Raw genomic sequence first — 20,144 nt, 5'->3', positions numbered from 1 at the left:
TCAAAGCAATCTAAAGATCCATGAAAAATTGGGTGAATTCAGTGTTGCTGCAGTGTGAAAGGACTTTCCTTTTAGTTCTGTGATGAGTAGGTTTTTTAAGTAAACAGGATAGGGAAATGATATGGAGTGAAGGACACATGGTTTTAATCACAGGGGAAAATTATTAATATGCTTTCCTCATATAGTGTAAACAGGACCTAGGAATTCACATTACTGCCTTGGATGAGTTACTGTGACATTGGGACTGTGAAGAAATGTGATGAGAGAGCAGAGTGCAGCTCAAATTAAAATGTCCCTTGCCGTTGCTCAGTAAAATGTTGGACAGTTGGTTCTTGGTTATAAAATGCTTTAAGTATGCTTTCTTTCAAGGATATACTTGAATTAGAGTACTTGATGTTAAAAACTAGAACAGATGAAGCTAAGGAGTAGTAAAATATGTGCAGTTAACTCATACATGTATTTTAAACCTTGTTTTGCTTCACTTTGATGAAGCAAAGTATTTTAATAGTCTGTATTTTATAGTCTTCATTACTAGATTTGTATTTGATCAATGGTAAGGCAAGATTAGCCTGCTTTCTAAAACCATGGAAGTATGTCCAAATCTGGTGTATTTACTCATGCAAATAAAATCCAAAATAGAGCTTTTAGTCCTTTAAGTGGCACTTGGGTGTTACAAATCCAGGGCCAGGACCCTGAAAGTGACTTTGGCCATAAATGCTGTGATTTGAATTGGTTGGACAGTTGTTTCTTGAGACGTTGTTTATTGCTTTTATTTTTGAGCAGTTAGGAAATATCAGTACTATGTACAAATAACTATACATAGTTATATATACAAGTCTATATGAAAATAACTACAAGTGCAGTGTTACTGTTGAGGGACTCAAACTCTTTTAACAGATTCAGGCAGCACTTGTTTCTATTCATAGGATATTTCTTCTGCTCCTGGCTCTGACAACAGAGAGCTGGCCAAAGGGAAATAGCAAATCCTTCCTCAAGCTGCTGTGCTGTAAATGTCATAAAACAGCAATTCTGGTTTTATTTCAGCAGGATTTTGTGAACCTGTGCCTGACTTTGGAGGCAGTCTTGAAGAGTCCTACAAGTGAACTGCTTTCAAAAGCTATTTTAAATTGGTTTAAGGGGTGGGGATCAGGAAAATGCTGTTCAAGTGTGGATGATATAAAACTACACTAATTCACTTCTGGATTCATGTTATTTTATTTTATTATTCTTTGCCACACCACTAAAAATACTGGCTGCCAATGCAATCAAGTGTAATGCAGGAGGGAAATACGAGGGTGAGCAGGATTAGGTCTGGGGAGACAGGGTTGCTGTTACTGGCTGCTCTGCATTTTTAGACTTTAACAAGTCGTAAGAATCCCATCCTTTAGTTCTGTTCGTCCAAAACAGTGTTTGCTAATGTAAAGCTTTCCACCCAGGGTGTAAAACACCATTCAATTAACAATGTTAATTTATTTCCAGTCAATTTCCTACACTGCCCATAAGCAGAATATAGCTAATCAGAAATGTTATCAGAAATTTCTGCTGTATTATCTGACTCAGTCTAAAAGCATACCACATTGTAGGTGAAAAATCCCAACTGTATTTTGTAGCATATTGCCTATTATGGACAGACAAAGTTAATATAGCATAGGATATTTTTTCAGCTACTAGCTAGAGGAAGCGAGAGGGAAGAACAAAAACCTCATCTCCCAAGTATTGCATAAAGATGCTAGCACCACCCAACTTCCTATTTCCCCATTGTTTCTGCAAAATAAATACTGGAAAACAGATGTCTGGAACATAATGAATTTGAATGTCCTCCATAACAAATTGTTACTTGTAAGCTGGAAAGGCCTTAATGAATTTTACTTTATGATTCACTCTGTTATTACCATAAAAATTGTGAGTTGCACAGAAATGTGTTCAAGAGAAGAACCATTAATATTCTTTACAGCTTGATCTTGTTGCTTCAGATATGAACTGTATGAATTCAGCCTTTTTCCCCTATGTAAAATCTTCAGCTGCTGCCTTACTGGATTTAGAGATTATTTAAAAATCGTAATAGCAGCTCAGGAGACAGTTGAGAACTGTCTGTCCTATACTGTCTGACCCTGACCAGCTTTTCTCCACGTGGCTTTAAATCTTCATGTAATATAATTCAGAACCAGTTCTGATACATTTTAATGCACCTAATCTCTCTGAGCCCGGGTTTTGTACAGCCGCCATACAGAGCTCTGCCCAGGCAGCTATTGGGACTGCTGGCAATTGACAGTGACTGCAAAATTAAAATAGATCTAGGGTGTTAACAGAAAGTCTTTCATTGCTGCAGCATTTTCCCTGCAAATTTAAAGCAGCTACAAGTGGAGAGCAGTGCTTTGAGCGGCTCATTCTTATTCTGCCTGCAGCTTGCACTGCAGCATTTCTGTACACCTCATGTTTTTCTATTAGGAATGGTAAATTAAAGAGATCCTCTTAATTTTTTAAATTTTTTTTTTGAGGCTTAGAGGACCTCTGTATAGAAAGTATAGTCTGCTGGGCAGGGTTATGGTTTGCCAGTGTAGTTGCTGGCTAAAGCTGGGTCCCTGAGTGAGTCACAGAAAGCCTCTCCCCTGCCCTTTTGTTGCCCTGCCTTCCAGCTGAAAATATAAATGGTCATATTTTAGAAGTATGCCTTTCACTTAGGAGTTCCAAAATTAATTTAATTCGACTGAATTCACTGATGTACTGTGGCAGAAGGCAGTATTCACTGTTCTGAACAAATCCTTTTGCCAGTGTTGACTGGACTTTACTGTGCTTTTGATTTTCTCTTTTGGTGGGGGGGCTTTCCTAAATTCTGCAGCTATGTGAAAAAACAGAGAACTAGGGCTTAATGCAGAAGACTTCAGAAGTGTTTTAGTGCATATTCTATTTATTTTTACCCTTCCATGAACATCAAATTGTGAAGGTCTTTATCTGAATAATTGTAGATTTGTTCTGATTTGATGTTTTTATCCCAAACATCCAAAAAAAGAATGTTTTTGACTATACTAGAAGTCCATGTCTATGGATCCCAAGTGTAGTGATAGGAGTCGTTGGATGATTTCCCAAACGAGCACCTTAAGAAGGAAGCTCTGACCAAGAATCCTTGTTTCTGATGAACTAAAGTATTGCAACAGCATTTAAAGTCAATTTTAATGCAATTCATTATTCAGGGCATATTACAGGGCTTGTATTTCACGTCTTTTTTGTACAGTTCTGCCTGGGAGACTGCATTTTTCTTAGCTTTCAAATATTGATCAGTTAATTTGTTTGTCAAGGTTATAAACAGTGTTAGATTTAAAAGAAAACACAAAACAAAACTACAGCTAATTGGTTTTCCCTATAGCTCTCTATCCTGCAGATCTGTTGGAGTATTTTTTTCTCAAAAGTTATTGCTAGCATTTTTAGTCCAATAAGGTTTTAGCTAGATTATACTAAACTCAAATTTCATGAGAAACTGGACAAGTAACTAGAGAGCAAGCATAAAAATCCTCAGCCCTCAATCCCCTATTCATCTTGGTCCATGTACATGATACATTAATGCTTATTATTTATTTAAGTGCTTCAAATAGGTTTGGAACCACAAAGGAAGACAGTCAGCCTTGTGAAGTTTAAAATATAAAAGACTGGCCCACTGAGAGCTGTATTTGAAAGCACAGAGAAAAAAGAAAACAGAGGATTTAAATATATTCAGACCATAAATATGCTGTTGCTGTGGGGAGCATGGAAGGAAATGTCTTGAGGAATTGGAATTAGCATGTAGTGATGGTTTAGGGAAACAGAGCATGATGTTATCCCTCTTCATCACTTGAGCTGTTCCTTGTATGGACACATCCTCCTTTCTCCCACCTCCCCACCAGAGCCCCTTGAGGTTTCCACCTGATCTGTCACCTCACTTTCAGCACTGGAACCATCTCCCAGGTTCTCAGCAGTTTTGTGCAGGCTTCGTGACACCCTGCACAACAGAGGGCTGTTTCCTGTAAACTGACTCCATCATTGCACTCTTTTCCTTTAAATCCCTTTTGATGCTCCTTGCCTTTGTTCTGCCCTGTTTGCAGCATCCAGCCTGCTGGTACAGTGTGACCTCTACCCATGCACACAGATCACCACTGTTTCCTTGTGGGTTTTATCTCTTTGTTTTCTTTTTCCATACTATGGGTGCCCTGGTTAGGGATGATAGATCATTTTTTGGGGGGGCATGGTGCCTAGCACAATGGGATTTGGCTCTGTAGCTGAGCTGCCTTGAAGTTACTGTGGAAGAGATACCTGAAATGTCACACTGGTTGGGATGGGATGGGATGGGATGGGATGGGATGGGATGGGATGGGATGGGATGGGATGGGATGGGATGGGATGGGATGGGATGGGATGGGATGGGATGGGATGGGATGGGATGGGATGGGATGGGATGGGATGGGATGGGATGGGATGGGATGGGATGGGATGGCGGCCGAGGAATGGATTTGCTGGGAAGTGTTGGTTGGCTCTTCTGCTGTTGTCAAAGAGATGAGTGTGGGATGTAATGGAATCTGAGAATGTTGTTTTGTGGGACAGAACTGTTTTGTGTTTGCAGTCAGCGATTGGAAATTCAAAGAAGAGGTGGTTTGAGACATTTAAGGAGAAAGAGGGTTTACATGTTCAACAACAGGCTTCAGAGAGATTTGAATGATTTCCTTATGTGTGCATTATGAAGAAAGGTCAGTGTGATAATGAAAGATGTTGAGGAGAAAGGAATTTTGATCAAAAGACATGCAATTTTTAGGGCTTGGATAACAGTTTTTAAAATAGGTGAGAAGCAGTGCTATACAGTCTCAGATAAGAGAGACAGAGAATGTGAGATCAGGCATCAAAGGTGATCCTGTAAGTGGATGATTTTCTCTGACAAAGTACATGGTAGTGCTGTCTATTGTAATAGAGAGAATAAGAGAAAGAGAGATTTGAAATATTGAAATATTAATAATGGTTTTCAGTTCCTGGCTTGAAGGCAGGATCCTGTGGATTTTTTTAATTTTTTTTTTTTAATTAGTAGTTGGACTGAGAGAAAAGCTGGAGGTATATTCCTGGAAGAGATATGGAGTTGACAAGAACAGCTTGAACTGTTAGTTAGCTGGAGAGTCGACAGATCAGTTGTGCTCAGCCCCTGTCATTTCTCCCCTTGTGTTTCAGGCCAACAACAAACCAGAGATCGAAGCAGCCCTTTTCCTGGACTGGATGAGGCTGGAGCCACAGTCCATGGTGTGGCTGCCTGTCCTGCACAGGGTGGCTGCTGCTGAGACTGCCAAGCACCAAGCCAAGTGTAACATCTGTAAGGAGTGCCCCATTATTGGATTCAGGTACAGACTCTCTTCCTTTCAGCCACATGTGCTTCTGCTTGGTGGATCAAGAGTTCTGCCTGATTCCAGGCAAATCAGGAGCTTCTTTTTATAAGCATTTTGTTCTTGGAAAAAGTTATTGTGATGGGGACACGAGGGAGAGTGGCACCTAGACTGGGTATAGTGCTGTGAGACTTGAAGAGGACAACAGTCATCTCTCAGTTAAAATATGACACTTCCTCTGTGTCCCAGTCTTTCCATGCCTCAACAAAAGCATTGTTGGATTGCACAACTAACACAATTTGCCTTATATTCAGGGTGTCCTATGTTAAAATATGACACTTCCTCTGTGTCCCAGTCTTTCCATGCCTCAACAAAAGCATTGTTGGATTGCACAACTAACACAATTTGCCTTATATTCAGGGTGTCCTATGCTGTTGCATTTTCTGAATTGGATCCTAATGAATTGCTTTCTGTCATAGCATAGAGCAAGGAAGTGCCTTGAGAATTCTCATGCATGTAAAAGCTACATGTGCATTTCTCTGCGAAAGAATGTTGGTGGAACATTAACCTGGAGTGGGGGAAATGCTGCTGGTCTATTTAAACATCTGGATTGACACCGTGGTTACTATGGCAATGAATAAGTCCCTGTGTTGTAAAATGGCTGTGTGTTGGTGTGCCTGTTGAGAAGCCACTTAAGGGCTAAGTAAATACTCACTTTCAATTATGCCTAGACTTGTTTTATCACTTTGCCTTGCAATAGCTGCTTTGTGTGGTTTCTGCCCTTTTTACACACAGTCTTCTTTTACCACTGGCGTTTCTCCTTCTATGTTATCGTCTTGTTTACAAAGAGCTTTCTGTAATTTTGTGTCTAAACCCCAGATAGATAACAGCAGCAAGCAGTGCTACACAAAAAAGCCATCATTTTGGTCTTACCTGGGAGCAGATGAATGTAGCTTTTATGCATGTAGTGGGGCAGTGCTTTCTGCTACAATTTCACAGGCAGTGGGAAATGGGGGAAATTTAGAAGGTGTTTTTTGCTTTGTTTTGAATCTGAGGCTTTTGCTCTAATAGTCAAAATTCTTTTCTTTTGCTTTTTATTCCCCATTAATATCTGAACTGGGAACTGATAAATATTACTGAGGAAGACCTATGGATTGGATGTGAGTGATTCAGCACATCCATAAAGTCTAATTTTCCCATTCCCAGATGCAATTTATTAACTACTGAATTACTTACACAGTTTTGTATAAACCAGCCAAAGACAAGTAGGTGGAATTGAAAAGTGCAGCCATTGGAAATATCAAAGGATGGCAAGTGAATGGATAGTCTGTTGTAAGCACTGAGAACTTGGGAAGCAGACACTGGAGCTCTGTGTTTGTGTCTAATTTTACTTGACTGATCTCATCTGTCTCTTAAATTTATATAACAAATCTATTATCATGATAGTAGAATCTGTCTGTCACAGATTTTTTTTCTCTGTCTTTGCAAGTCATTGAAGCCCTGTGTACACACTTGACAAAAAGATACTGTATTGGAAGGCTTTGAGAAAGCTAATACTGTGCACCCAGTTCATGTAAAACAATGTTCTTTTGAGGTCGTTGTGGCTGAGCTGCTCCGTGTATTTGGAACAAGACAACCCTTATGCCTCCGGCTCTTTCAACCACTTCAGCACAGCAGATACAACAGTTAGCTGCCTCATAGAGCTGATGAGATTAAATAATGGCCCAAAAGTGCATTTGGAGTTTTGCATGGATGGAATGCTCTGCAGGAAAATTGTTTTTATAGAGGTGCTAGGAAGGACATGAGGGGGTTGCCAGTGTGACTTACTGAGAGGGCATTACTTTCTTGAATTTTCCTCCTGGAGGACATTCTATTTTAGGAATCATGATGAAGAGCAAAAGATCTGAAGTTAGTGTCATAGAAATAAAAAAAGTGTGTAGTGTCTTTCATATGTTAAAGGTGAGTGAATGTGCAGAAATCCTCACTGTTGCCCAATATTAGAAACTTTTTTGAAGATTAGATCTATGACAAACATCTGAGGCAGCAGTACCTGTCCCTCAGGGCAGAGGAGCATTGCTGGGCATTGCACACCGTGTGACATGTCACAGAAGAGAATTTACTAACACAGCAAACTTGATGGGCTGATATGAAGCAGTCACACACAAAGCTCTGAAACCGAGAATTATTTTTTTATGCTCTTTTAGGTACAGAAGTTTAAAGCACTTTAACTATGACATCTGCCAAAGTTGCTTCTTCTCTGGCCGTGTTGCTAAAGGTCACAAAATGCACTATCCCATGGTGGAATACTGCACACCAGTAAGTAGCTGTTTTACTGACCCTTACTGTTTCTTCTTATGTAGAAAGTAAAAACTTCCTTTCCTTTGCAAGGTGATGAAGCATTAGGACTGTTTTTCTTCCCTCCTCCATAATTAAATCTCATTTTATGTACTGGACATGCCAGCAATTTTGTTGCTTAGTCAAGGATGCTCCAATAGTTCAAAGTAAACTGAAGTTCATTGTTTGCACAATTCCATGTCATAATGTATTGTTACAGTTGTGTGCTGAGGATTTGTTCCATGTTCAGTGCCATAGCTCACTTTATGGATCCTCCTGGAAGCACATGATTTTACAAATACTCATTCATATCTTGGGCCCCAAGGTTTTCTCCATATCAGTGTGGGATTTTTTTTTCCTCCTTTCCTCATTAAGCTGCCACTTCACTTGCTTTCTCCCACTACATTATGGTTCCATTTTTAAGTTCTTTGCTATTTCATGGTACCTTTGTGTTGTCTGATCACTTGATGATATAAAATGCCAGGGAAGTTCTCATGGTTGCAAGGTGGATTTCATTTCTGAAGGGGGGGAAGCCAGGCCATTCAGTACAATGTGCTGCAGTGATGGTCTGGTGAGGGTCTTCACCCTTCTTTCACAGCTCCCAAAAGGATTGGTTTTGCATAAATATTTCTTTCATACCTGTCAGCTGGCAAGGGAAATTCTGCATTTCTCTCTCAACGTGCTCCTTTTTTGGCCTCTCAGGACCAGTGCAAAGGAGCATCAATGAGAGGTCCTTTCAAATTAGAGACTGAGCTCTCAAACATAGATTGAGCTTTCAGCTGCCTTTGCTATTGCTTGTGTTGGTCTTGAAGCAGTACAGCATTTCCTGGTGAAATAGGATTATTCCTAGTCTTTCATCTGCTGGTAGTCATAAATGGTGAAAATAAAGCATCAAAATTAAACTTGGGCTAGCCTCATAAAATTATATGAACAGTCTTTAAATCTTCATCCAAGCAAAAAGCTTCATCCATGGCCAAAATGAAGCAAAGACTCTCAGCATTTCTCAGAGACCTAAAAAAGAGAGAAAAAAATGTATGCCCCTAAAATATTATAGTAAAGCAAGCCCAGAATTTTTGTTAGTTTTAACTTAGAGATAGCTACTTGCATTATCTATCCACTTTTACCCTTCAGAGGCAGTGTTTCCTGGGGATCCCTGCAGTGGCAGCCTGTGCACATTTGCTGGCTCTTTGCCTGTGTTCCCTGGCTGTGGTTTTCAGCACTGTCCCCCAGGGACTGAGGTTGCTGGAAGGGCAATTTGCCTGAACTGCTGCACCAGTCAGAGGGAATTGCTGGCTCTGCCTGGGCAGGTCTGAACAGACTTCTCCATTGCAGGCATTCCTAGAGCAGAATCTCGTGATCTGAGTCATAGGCAGGGTGAGTGAGCGAGAGACCGACTCCCTGGGAGCTTTCTTTCCACCTCTGGCTGAACCCCTCCTTCCTGATGGACTGCAGCTTTGCTTTGAACTTTGCCACTCTTATTCTTGCTAAGAAACAACATGGGAGATTTGTGAGTGCTACCAACCAGTATCTTCCAACCATTTTCTTACTCTTTTGATGTGTTTTGAGGAAAGAGAAATAAAAAGGGATTAGGAGGTGCACCCCTAGCCTGCAGCAACTCATTGCAGTGCTGTGTCCAGCAGGTTTGTGTTGTCCCTGAAAATACAGATTACTAAGAGGTGAACATGGTGGTGCACAGAAAACCTGCCACCACATGCAGCCTGCTGGATCAGAATAAAGAACCATTCATGGCCAGTGGATTTTTCCCTGAACTCCAGCAACCCGTGCTAATGTGCCGTGCCTGGCTGCACAAGCAGCCAGCTGAATCAGAGGGGGATTAGCTGGGGTGGAGGGGAGGTGAATGTGACACACAGCAAGCCCCACGCTTTTTTGTGTTGCTGCTATTACAAAAAATTTACCCAATACTGGGGGACTGAACATCCACTGAAGCTTTATCTAGTTTGTAATTGTTTACTAAATGAATGAAAAAGAGTATGCAGGTGGCAGAGCATTTATTATTCTTCCTCCACACTAATTCTCACCTTAAAATGCATTTTGGCAGACACAAGACATGTGATGCCTTCTTTGATAACATCTTTGCAATAATTCAGTGTGCACCGAAGTGTTCTGATATTTTTATTCTCCCTCCCTCTTAGTATCAAGAAATTTTTGAGCACTGCAGTCTTTAATTCTGCTTAGGGGGGTTTTGAGAACTCATGCTAAATACCTGAGGGAGGTGATAATGTTCCCTCTCTTGCTGAGTCAGAGTAAGGGCACGGCAGTTGCTTGGTTTTTATTTGGACAGAAAAATGGCTACAATTATTCCTGAAAGCAACACATCTCAATTTATTGTCCAAAGAGAAAGGACTTTTAAAGAGTTTTCAAACAAAGCATAGAAGACAATTTATAGACTGAGATGTAAATGCAGGATGATTTTTCTGTTAGGGTTTAATGAACAGTGACACACAAATATAAAAAACACCTCGTTGGAAGGAAGTGTGTCAAACTGATAGACCTGTCTGCATCCAGGGTTTCCAGTCAGGGCTGAGGTCTGGGGAGGGGGGCTGGCAAGGCACTTTCTTAAACCAAACTGGGAAAAGTCAGCTGGTGGTAAAGCTATTCCTGTGTGAATAAAAAGAAGTATTTCTGATTAAATACTTTGGTTTCAGAATAGTTTTGGGACATGCTCAACCCATCTGCCTATATGTTGCTTTGACTTAAGTGCTGGCATGCTGAAACTCCACTGTTTGTTCCTCATAAACCAGTTCTGCTGGAAATTTTGGTCTGGATGATTTTACTCCGAAGATCATATATAATAAAACATCTGTGGAGTAAATCAGAAGGTTTGGCTGAAAATAGCCTCAGCTTATCATCTTTTCCTTGTAATAATCACATTTTCTTTGCCTTTCTTGTGCTCCTTGAACATTTTTTAAATAGCAGTTGGATTGTGTGAGAGGTGCCTGATGCTTTTAGTTGTCACTAGAAGATATATTTTCTTCTCAGGATTCTTGTGGTACCAGCTAGATTGGGATGTTCCTGTGCAAACACAGCATTTTGCTCTTTGGTTGTCATGGAAAAGGTTCAGGGGAAAGAGGGGGGAGAACAGTCCCAGGGAGGCTGAAACAAAGAATGTTTCATTTTTAATACCTCAAAACACTTAATCCAAATTACAGTCAAATAGGAAGTGTTCTTAACATCAGAAATAGACAGGGCAGTAATAAATGGTTATAAATGGCACAGGTGAACAACTGGACAGAAAGCTGTGCTTAGTCTGTTTGTACCAAGATTAAATATTTAAAGTTTTTCTGTGTTTCCAGCAGATGTGCTCTGTGTGCTCTCTTGATGACAAGCTGGTTAAGAGCTCTCCTGGCAGGCAGTGCAGATGGAATTCAGCAGAGGGAATTCCCTCCTCCGGGGGCATGGGCAGGGAGCCACCTCAATAAATCTCCTTTCTGGCGTCCTCTGGGTGGTCTGGGCACACTTCACCCCTCCCTTCCCCAAATGTCTTTACTTCTGATTAATTAAGGAAGGGATACTTTATATGACCAAATATTATCTCACTTTCATGAGAGTACAGATGCTGCTGTACTAGCTCATAGGTTCTGCTGTGTCACTTCTCTGCCAGTCATTGCTTACACTGAATTTTCCTGCCAGAGCAGACTGACCAGAAAGGGAGCAAAAATCTCTCCAGCTTTCCATGAAGCTCATAGGTGTCATATGTACAGGGATAATATTTGCCTTTTCTGTTAATACTTTTCAGTCTTTCTGCAGATGTTTTTTCAGGGCATCCTTAATTTTTCTACCCTTTAAAAATCTGCCTATCTATGTTTGAGCAGCTCTCTGAAGGTTGGCTTAACTGATAGGTTCTGCACATCCTTACCCTCTATGCAGAAGGCACAGAACTAAATAAAAATGTCAGAAAGATTAACTTTTCCCTGATTTCTTTGCTTTAAATTAGATAGATTGGAGAAGCAATATTGTTATGTGGGTCAGGAGGAACTTAATTTACTGTAAAAGATCAGTACTTCAGGGTCTAGTGTTTCTGCAAGGTTCAGAGAAGGGAGTGCAGCCTGACTGAAGTAATTGAAGTCTAACATTAAAATTCATCAGAAAATAGCCTGATTCTTTGTCAGGCTCTCAATAAGTCTTGCATCTTCACAGCAGACATCCTTGAGACTCTTCCTGACTCTTTCTGGTCTTTTTAAATCTGTGCTGTGCTCCTCTCCTGGTCTCTACAGCAGCAAGGGAAGCCTGCTGCAGGCAAGGGAGCAGAAAACTTCATGCAAATTGTTCTCTCCTAGGAGTATTGATCTTAAATGCCTGCTAGTTTCGCATTGGACAGGTGCAGGAAGAAATAACTGTTCTGAGAGCTTTAAGCAGCTCTCACCTTCTTTTTGTTTCCCTTTGGACAAAATATTAATGGCACAGAAGGCTGAAGAGGGAAACTGGAAAGAGAAGGTACCTAAAGACTTTCATAGCTTGACAAGTCCGTGAGATGGCGATGCCAAGTGCGTGGTAAGAGTTAGGATCCAGACAGTGAAGCACCCAGCTGGACACACAGACTGGCTGGGTGTCCTCCACTGTGTGCACTCCATTTTAGTGCTGAACCAAAAGCAGGCAGAGAGACCCCCCCCACAGCCAGGTGAGGAAATGACAAATTATTGTGTAATTATTGGTTGTCTTCTTGAGATCACCTGAGGTGAGGTATGAGCCTGTCAGAGGGTTTTGAAACTTCTTTTTTTCCCTCCTTCCTCTCCACTAGCAGTGTCTGTGTAGTGCTTTGTAAGGTGACAGTGATGGACAAATAAAATTTGCTGTTCCGGGGCTCAAGCTGCTGGCAGCTCTGCTTGGTGTGATCACAGCTCTTCCAAGTGACCCAGCAAAGGAAGAGGCAATTGAAAAACAGTGACAACCTCATGAAAAATGATTTCATTGTGATTTGTGGCTTTCAGACAACTTCAGGAGAAGATGTCCGTGACTTTGCCAAGGTACTAAAAAACAAATTTCGAACAAAAAGATATTTTGCAAAGCACCCACGAATGGGCTACCTGCCTGTGCAGACTGTCTTGGAGGGAGACAACATGGAAACGTGAGTAGCTCTGAAGTATCTTAAGCAGCAATTCATTTGGTACACTATTTGAGCTCCCCAGCTGGTGCCAACTCCTTTCACTTCCGAAATGCATAAAGCCTCTTTATGTCTTTCATTTCTGTTTACCTCGCCTGGCAGGAAAACACAAGCTGGGCTTCCAGTTGCCATTGCCTTTATCTGCTTTCACCTGTCCTTACACAGGAACTTCAGCTTCAGTTAGCAAAAAAAAAAAAAAAAAAATACTCACAGTCTTACTGGCAGTCTTACAGACTTCTAAGTTTGATGTGCAATTTGGAGGTTAATGATACATTCATTAAATTTTTATTTTCTTCCAAACGGGAATCTTTCCTTGTTTTTTTTTTTTTTTTAATAAGGCTTCCGTGCTTGTGACCTTCCTAGATGATTTCTTCTTTTCTCAGCCTATAAATTTAGTCTTATGAAATGACTGATGTCTTCATGGAAAAAAAAAGCAGTAGTGATGCACATGGAGAAATCAATGACTTAACCCAGTTCCCTCTGGTTTTATACACTTTTAATCAGTTGTTTAATGGCAATTGCACGCAGCTTGTTCTCGCTTTTTCTCTTTCTCTTTTTAAATTTTAGATTTCAAGGTTTTTTTCTCACTTTTTGGTTGGTTGCTCTTCACAGCCATTCATGTTGGTCTGTTGGATTTCTGCTTTTTAGTTATTGTGACCTTTTTTTTTAAACTTTCTGTAATTATTTTGCTGCTGAGTTTCTTCTGCCTTTCTCTTCACCTCCTCATTTTTTGTCTTGCAGTCCTGTTACTCTGATCAACTTCTGGCCAGTAGATTCTGCGTGAGTACTTTTGCTGAAGTGTGCTGCTGCTGCTACTGCTGCTGCGCTCCCTCACTTTTTCTTTTTGTTTATTTCTTTGTTCAGTTTTACATGAGATCATTTCCTTCTTTCTTTATGGTTTTTTCCTTTGATGCACTCTCTGAAGGAATGTTTTGATCCCAAATGAGTAGAATGAGATAAACCCTGGAATTTCCAGCAGTCATGGATTTTGTACTGTGTACTCTTTCTGGAGTATGTATTTTTCATGGAATTAACAGGGGTTTCGTGCAGACCTACTAATGCTTATCAAAGTTTGTCATTTAAAAGCCTGTGTTTCTGAATAAGTGTCAATCCCTCTGAATGTATACTAAATGCTTTTTGAAAGACAGAGATTGAACTTGATATGGATTTAATTCAGTTTCAGGAATGACACAGTTTTGCAGATAGAGCTCTAATTTGGTTTTGTGTGCAACCATGCACACTCGAGTGCTCCAGTTAATCCAGAGCTCACTGGGTATTTTATTACAGTCTTTTAGATACATTCAGATTTGTGAAGGCAGGTTGAAATGGGGAAATGTTTACTGTATTTTTTCAGAAGTTAAAAAAGATTTTCATTCTTGCACCACTCCACCACATGCATTGTCTTACTGTTCTAGTAATAGCCTCAGCATAAACTAAAGATAGATATATATTTACTGTTGTGGCATTTGCTACTTCTAGTGTTACACAGATGCTTTTAGAATAATGTTAAATAAGGATTAACTTTAATTCACATATTGATAACTAACGAGAAACTAATAAATAGATTTTTTATATTTCTATATGGTGAAATGTATATGGCTTGCACCTCCATTGAATTTTTGTAGAATAAACAAGAGTGAAATGTGTGCACTGGAATATTGATTTATAATTTTCATTGGGAGCACAAACCCTTGGGAAGCTAAGGGGAGTGCTCTACCTCTAGGAAATTTAAGCAACCAGGAAGCACATCTAATACTGCAAACATCATGCTGAGAATTTACCCACAGAGAACGCCAAAAGTCTGAAGGCAGACTGAAATAGAGGGGCTTTGAGCTTGAGGATGCACTTTTATAGATGCAACTATGGATCCATATTATATTTCAGAACAATTGCAGAGTTAAAAGTGACATTTGAAGAAAGCTTGGATTGCGTGGAATGCCATTGCTGTGTCTGACATGATATTAAATTAAGCTGTCATAACAGGGTCATTTCTAGTTTTTTATAGTAGTAACATTGTGGTGTGCCTACACTGATAGCTTCACACCAGAGGTTTGCTGTTGTATACTACAGCCAGTTTAACTCACATGTAATGCTTGAGAAGACTAGAGGAATACTGAGGAGCAGGATTTGTGCAGAGGTTGCACTTTTTGTCAGACTAACTCAGGTATCTTCCAGAGCATAATCCTTCCATCTGGTCTGACAAGGAAGCAGAAAAATAAGAAATTATTAGTGGCTGGAAAGAATTGCCCTTAATTTTGTTCTGCTAACTTTATTTCTTTCCTTCATGCTATAGCACTTGACCTGCAATTCAAGTTACTGAGCTACCCAGGTTTAAAGCTTTTTCTTGCTTTCAGGGTGATTCCAGCTTCAGCAGACAAACCAGTTATCATAAAACTTTCCCATGTTTTCTACACTCATGCCTTTTTCTGGTGCTCTTAGGCCAGTTTTCTGGTTATCCTTGAAGTGCCTCAGAAAAGCATCACCTGGCAGCACTCAGCAATGCTAGTGCTGTTCTGACACCAACATGTGGTATACATGGAACTGCTTATAAATAGATTTTTTTTTTTTTGGTTGGAAGTTAATGGTTCTTGCTGCTTCTTATCAAGTATTTTGTGATGGTGCAATGAAACAAAGACAATTTACTTGTTTCTACACTTTCAGGAAGCATCAACTAAAATGCTGAACAAAGGAAAGTACCCTCATCCTGCCAGCCAGGTCTCCAGGGGTGCAGGGAATTGCAGGAAGGTGGTGTTTGCCACTTGGTCATCATTTGACTAGAATTCCCAGGCTGCTCCTGCAGACCCCACAATAAGGCAGCTGTGGAGCCCTTGTAAAAGGGATGGTTATCTTGGCTAAATATTGGCTGTGTCACTCAGCCTTCCTGCTGCCTGTTTGAGCTGATTAGGTGTGCTGAGTACGTGTGCTCAGAAAAGAAGGACTGTGAGCTCCAGCACAGGTGGTCGGTCACTGAGAGTATGTAAAATACAGCACAATCATTCTCAAGTTTGCTCAGAGACTGGCAAAAGTGCCTCTGAGCAGCTGAATTCAACACAAAGCTCTGCTTCTCTAGCAGGTTTGCTTTCTTAAGCAAACTCCTGAAAAGCTGTTTGAGGTGTCTCTCCATTGCAGTATGTTCTGAAGTAGAGACAAACCTGGAATTGCAGCCTCACTCCTTGCTTGCAGCTGGCAGAATCAACTCCAACAAGTTGCATAACATCACATTGTCTTTTTAAAAATATATCTTTTTATATCATTACACAAGTTGGTCACTTGTGAAGTTGCAGCATAATTTCAAGACAGCAAGGATATGCTCATGCAGTCAGGCCTGACTTTTTGCCACGCAGTACTGCAAAAAGAGGCATCTCATTGCTCAGCAGGTCCCAACCAAGTGCTGTCCCTTCTTTTGTGCTAGTACAAACACATTTGCAATGTCAGGGTGAGAGGCGCTAAGAGAATGATCCAGCTCAAACCTGAAGCTACTTTTAACACATATTTCCTAGTCTGTGCACAGTATTAGCATCAACATTTGTGTGTGTGTTGAAAACAAGACCTCTTCTTGCATTGGTGGTACCAGTTAAGACCAGCTTGACATCTGCTGTATTACAGAAAAGTAGAAAAAATGAGAGTAACTTAAATTTATCAGAAAACCATCATTATCCTGCTCCATCATCCACTGCTCTAAAGAAATTGCATCCTTTTCCCCTCCCTTCCGTGCACATTTTCACACAGAATGGGATAGAGTCACAGAGAAACAATTCCTCCATCCACTGAACCGCTGCTGCACTGAGGAACTCTGTGAACTGAGTATTTGCCCTCTGGTGTGCTGTAATATGCTTGAATATGTGATGAGTAAAAGTAGAGGCCAAAGTTCATTTCAAAGACAAAATGAGATTTGTTATACCTGCCCTATTATGTCTTAAAGAGGAAAAACTTTGCTGTTCTGTGAGAAGAGATATTAATGATGATGAATTTTGTGTATCCAGCATACAGCTCTATGATTTCAGAAGGATCCTAATCTAGAGCCCTTTGGAGGCTGATTAGAAATCTGAAAGCTGAGGAGTCCAGTAGTTTTACAGCAGGATTCTCAAATTCCTAACATGGGAACATTACAAACCAGAAGATTATTACAGTTTTGATTTATAACCAGTAAAAACCTGTCAGCTAGTGCAATGCAATACAATCACTTCTGGGCAGTCCCAGCCTTAGCCATAGTATCCAACAACTAAAAATTGGGAGAATTTCCTTCCTCAGTCAGGAATTCCAGAAGGAGAGTCAGCAGAGATGGAATAAAGGGCAGTTGAAATTTAGCAAAAATATGAAATTGCCATTCAATTTGGGAAGCTGCAAGACTTTTTGTTAGTCTGGCACCTCTCAGTGTAGGTTAGCTAAATCCCACGTGGCAGCAAAGGGTGCTGTCTGAACTGCATAGGCAACATAATTTAATGTTGATGTTTTCCAGAGGTGAGGCTATAAGAAACAATACTCTAATTGACAAGAAAAGTCCTGTGAATTGTTTTCATCAACAGAAAACTGAAGAGGACCTCATGCCACCTGTCAGACAGAAAACCCAACATAACTTAGTGTCCCCCTGTATAACACACTGACCTACCATTGAGATTGCAACTCTTGAAAGACATTAGGCAAAATCAGCAGTGTCTGCAGTGTGTTATTAAAGGCTCCTTTCAGACATTTTATGCTTCTTGTATTTATTTCTAGCTGCTCATGGAATAGTTCTTAAAGGCTCTTTTAAGTGTGGGTGTGCTGGAAGCAGGCACTGGAGCAGGGTGGGAGGCAGAGGAGAGGTTCTCAGCAGGACACTGGCAGCCTGTGCAGGGCTGCGTGTGAAGCAAGAAATGCCAATGAAGGAGGCAGGTGTGAAGGGAAAACCAGGGTGAAAGCTCTTCTATAAATCCTTTGGAAGAGGCTTCTTTGGGAGCTGGTGTGAAGAAGAGTCGTGGCAACAGACGGATTGCAAATGGTCAGAAATGCCCAGTGTGGCACCACAAAGCATTGCACCGATGGCTTGAGGAGGCACACACAGCGCCTGGAGTTCTGACTTGCTTGTTACCAAACATGGCATAAGGCATGGAGATGTGAGGGTATAGGCATAGCTAAGTGTCTTTTTACTTTTAAAGGGGTATTGTTTGTGATTAATCAGTGTTTTCTGCCTTATAGGCCTGCCTCGTCCCCTCAGCTCTCACACGATGATACTCATTCACGCATTGAACATTATGCTAGCAGGTATGAGACCAGCTGGACATCAGGCAGATCTTTCTCTAAAATTACTTAAAAAGAAGAGCTAGAGGCTACCTGAGCACTTCTTAAAGAAACATGAAATTTGGGGTTTGGCTTTCCAGGCTCTGGGATGCAAGAACATGGTCTGTGGTTGCTGTTAACCAGCCTGTTCTAGCTTGCATGCCAGAGCACCTGTGTGGTCAGAATTGGTTTTTGGGTCCCTTGGGGTCCTCGCAGTTACTGATGTTTTAATAGGACCTGTGGCAATAGGACAAGAGGAAGTGTTTTAAACTAAAAGAGGACAGATTCAGACTAGATGTAAGGAAGGAATTTTTGCAATGAGGATGGTGAAGCACTGAGAGCAGGTTGCCAGAGAGGTGGTGGATGCCCCATCCCTGAAAACGTGTAAGGTCAGACTGGACAGGGCTCTGTTCGAGTTGAACATGTCCCTGCTCAGTGCAGAGGGGTTGGACTGGAGACCTTTAAAAGCCCCTTCCAACCCAAACCCTTCTGTGATTCTACATGAGGTTTAGTTTTTAATATGGACTCTGATATAATAGTACAAGTGAGAAGAGCAGAAACCTCCAAACTCTCATATGAATCTCAGGTGTCATTGTAATGTTAATTCACCTCATGAAATGCCACAAACAGGATTCTTTTCTTGATTTGGAGGATTACAATAGTGATATATCACTGCTTTAGTTCAATTCTCTGCTTTCATACTGCTCCTAAGAATCAAAAAGTGGATTAATTGCACAAATGTGAAAATGTTTTTCCACCAAGCAAGTAAATTTTCAAGGGTTGAGGTAATGAAAAATAGCTATTCTGGCCTCTTTCTCTCCTCTAGTATCTCTTGATCAGGAGAGGTGTTTCTGAATTACACAGGATGTTTAGGAGGGGCTGAGTGTGAAAACTAATGAGAAATGACTGATTGTTTCAGTTTGGACAATGACATTGCCAGGTACAAAGCAATTTGTGTAATCCCCTGGCATTTTAAGGCTTTTCTTTGATTTTGGAATTAATTAATCAAGAGAAGGTGGAATAAAACCTCAGAGAAAGGGCTGAAAACTTAGAAGTGAGTTTAGCCAGGCCATTGAAGCAAACAGTCTTTTGTGATAACTTATTGCAAAACCTTTTGGTAATCAACAGCAAGAGTAAATTAATTTGAGTTTCAAATTCATCAAAAACATCACGCTCTTTAATTCTTTCCAGAATGTTAGAGCAAACAAAGTTTTTGAAAAGCATAATTGGTTTTAATGAGTCTTGTTTATTTTTCCACAGGCTAGCAGAAATGGAGAACACCAATGGTTCTTACCTAAATGACAGTATTTCACCTAATGAGAGCATGTAAGTAGGCTGTTTTCCTGGTTTTGACATGTATTTTCTTGGGAAGGTTAATAATTGTACTGGAATTTTGTAGTGCTGAATTTGCATGGCCATGTATCACATCTGGTTCAATGTAATGATGTGCTCATGTCCTTTCAATTTGTATCCTAGTGTCTGGATTAATGGCTTACAGCTTAATACCAAATTTATACAACAAATGATTGATACCTTCAAAATTTAAAGTACAGATTTGTTTCCAAAAATTACTGATGTATTCAGCAAATAATTTCCACATTCAAAATAAGGTCATTGTCTATGAGTTCTAAGGACAAAGAAATAAAAAACTCTTTCTATCTTAGTTCAAGCTTAATCATGGTTAAATTGCTGTAATCTGGAGAGTGTTGGTGTGGGAAAAGTGTCATACAAAACATAAGTGAGGCTAAACAGAAATCTTTGGTGTACAAATCCCTGAAATACATTCCAAGAGTAAGCCAGGAGGCTCACACTTTCATCATCCCTGTGTAGTGCTAGCAGTAGTAAACTCTAAGTTGGACAGATCACTGAGAAGCAATCATTGTATTGCTTTAAACGCAGAGTTATAAATAAGAGTTTGGATTTTTAAGAAGTAGTTAAATCTGATATCTCACTGAAACCATTTGTGGTTCTTCTCTGCTAATATTCTTGGTCTTGTTTATTCTCTGAATAAGAGAATGGAACTAGCTGTGGGTAATGTTTCTGAAGACACCACAGAAGCAGCTACACCGTGGGTGTGTGTGAAATTTTGATCTTGGTTC

The 20,144-nt window shown here is 40.3% G+C and overlaps 1 protein-coding gene across 12 annotated transcripts in view; it reads left to right on the top strand.

The window, feature by feature from the left end:
* DMD (dystrophin) overlaps nucleotides 1-20,144 on the top strand; it is a 971,087-nt gene that overhangs the window by 921,444 nt on the left and 29,499 nt on the right. For 8 of the 12 annotated variants that reach the window (XM_050969735.1, XM_050969772.1, XM_030234274.2 and 5 more), the window contains 6 exons: nucleotides 5,185-5,351; nucleotides 7,538-7,649; nucleotides 12,617-12,753; nucleotides 13,531-13,569; nucleotides 17,965-18,030; nucleotides 19,306-19,371. In XM_050969735.1, coding sequence (XP_050825692.1) covers nucleotides 5,185-5,351; nucleotides 7,538-7,649; nucleotides 12,617-12,753; nucleotides 13,531-13,569; nucleotides 17,965-18,030; nucleotides 19,306-19,371 — 587 coding nt within the window. The remainder of the gene's footprint in view (nucleotides 1-5,184; nucleotides 5,352-7,537; nucleotides 7,650-12,616; nucleotides 12,754-13,530; nucleotides 13,570-17,964; nucleotides 18,031-19,305; nucleotides 19,372-20,144) is intronic. The other 4 variants (XM_050969728.1, XM_030234276.2, XM_030234279.2 and 1 more) reach the window with 2 other exon arrangements.

The sequence above is a fragment of the Serinus canaria genome, chromosome 1, assembly GCF_022539315.1.
Source record: "Serinus canaria isolate serCan28SL12 chromosome 1, serCan2020, whole genome shotgun sequence".
Classification (NCBI taxonomy): domain Eukaryota; kingdom Metazoa; phylum Chordata; class Aves; order Passeriformes; family Fringillidae; genus Serinus; species Serinus canaria.
The sequence above is the reverse complement of the archived record's forward strand: the minus strand, read 5'-3'. Positions and strand labels throughout refer to the sequence as shown.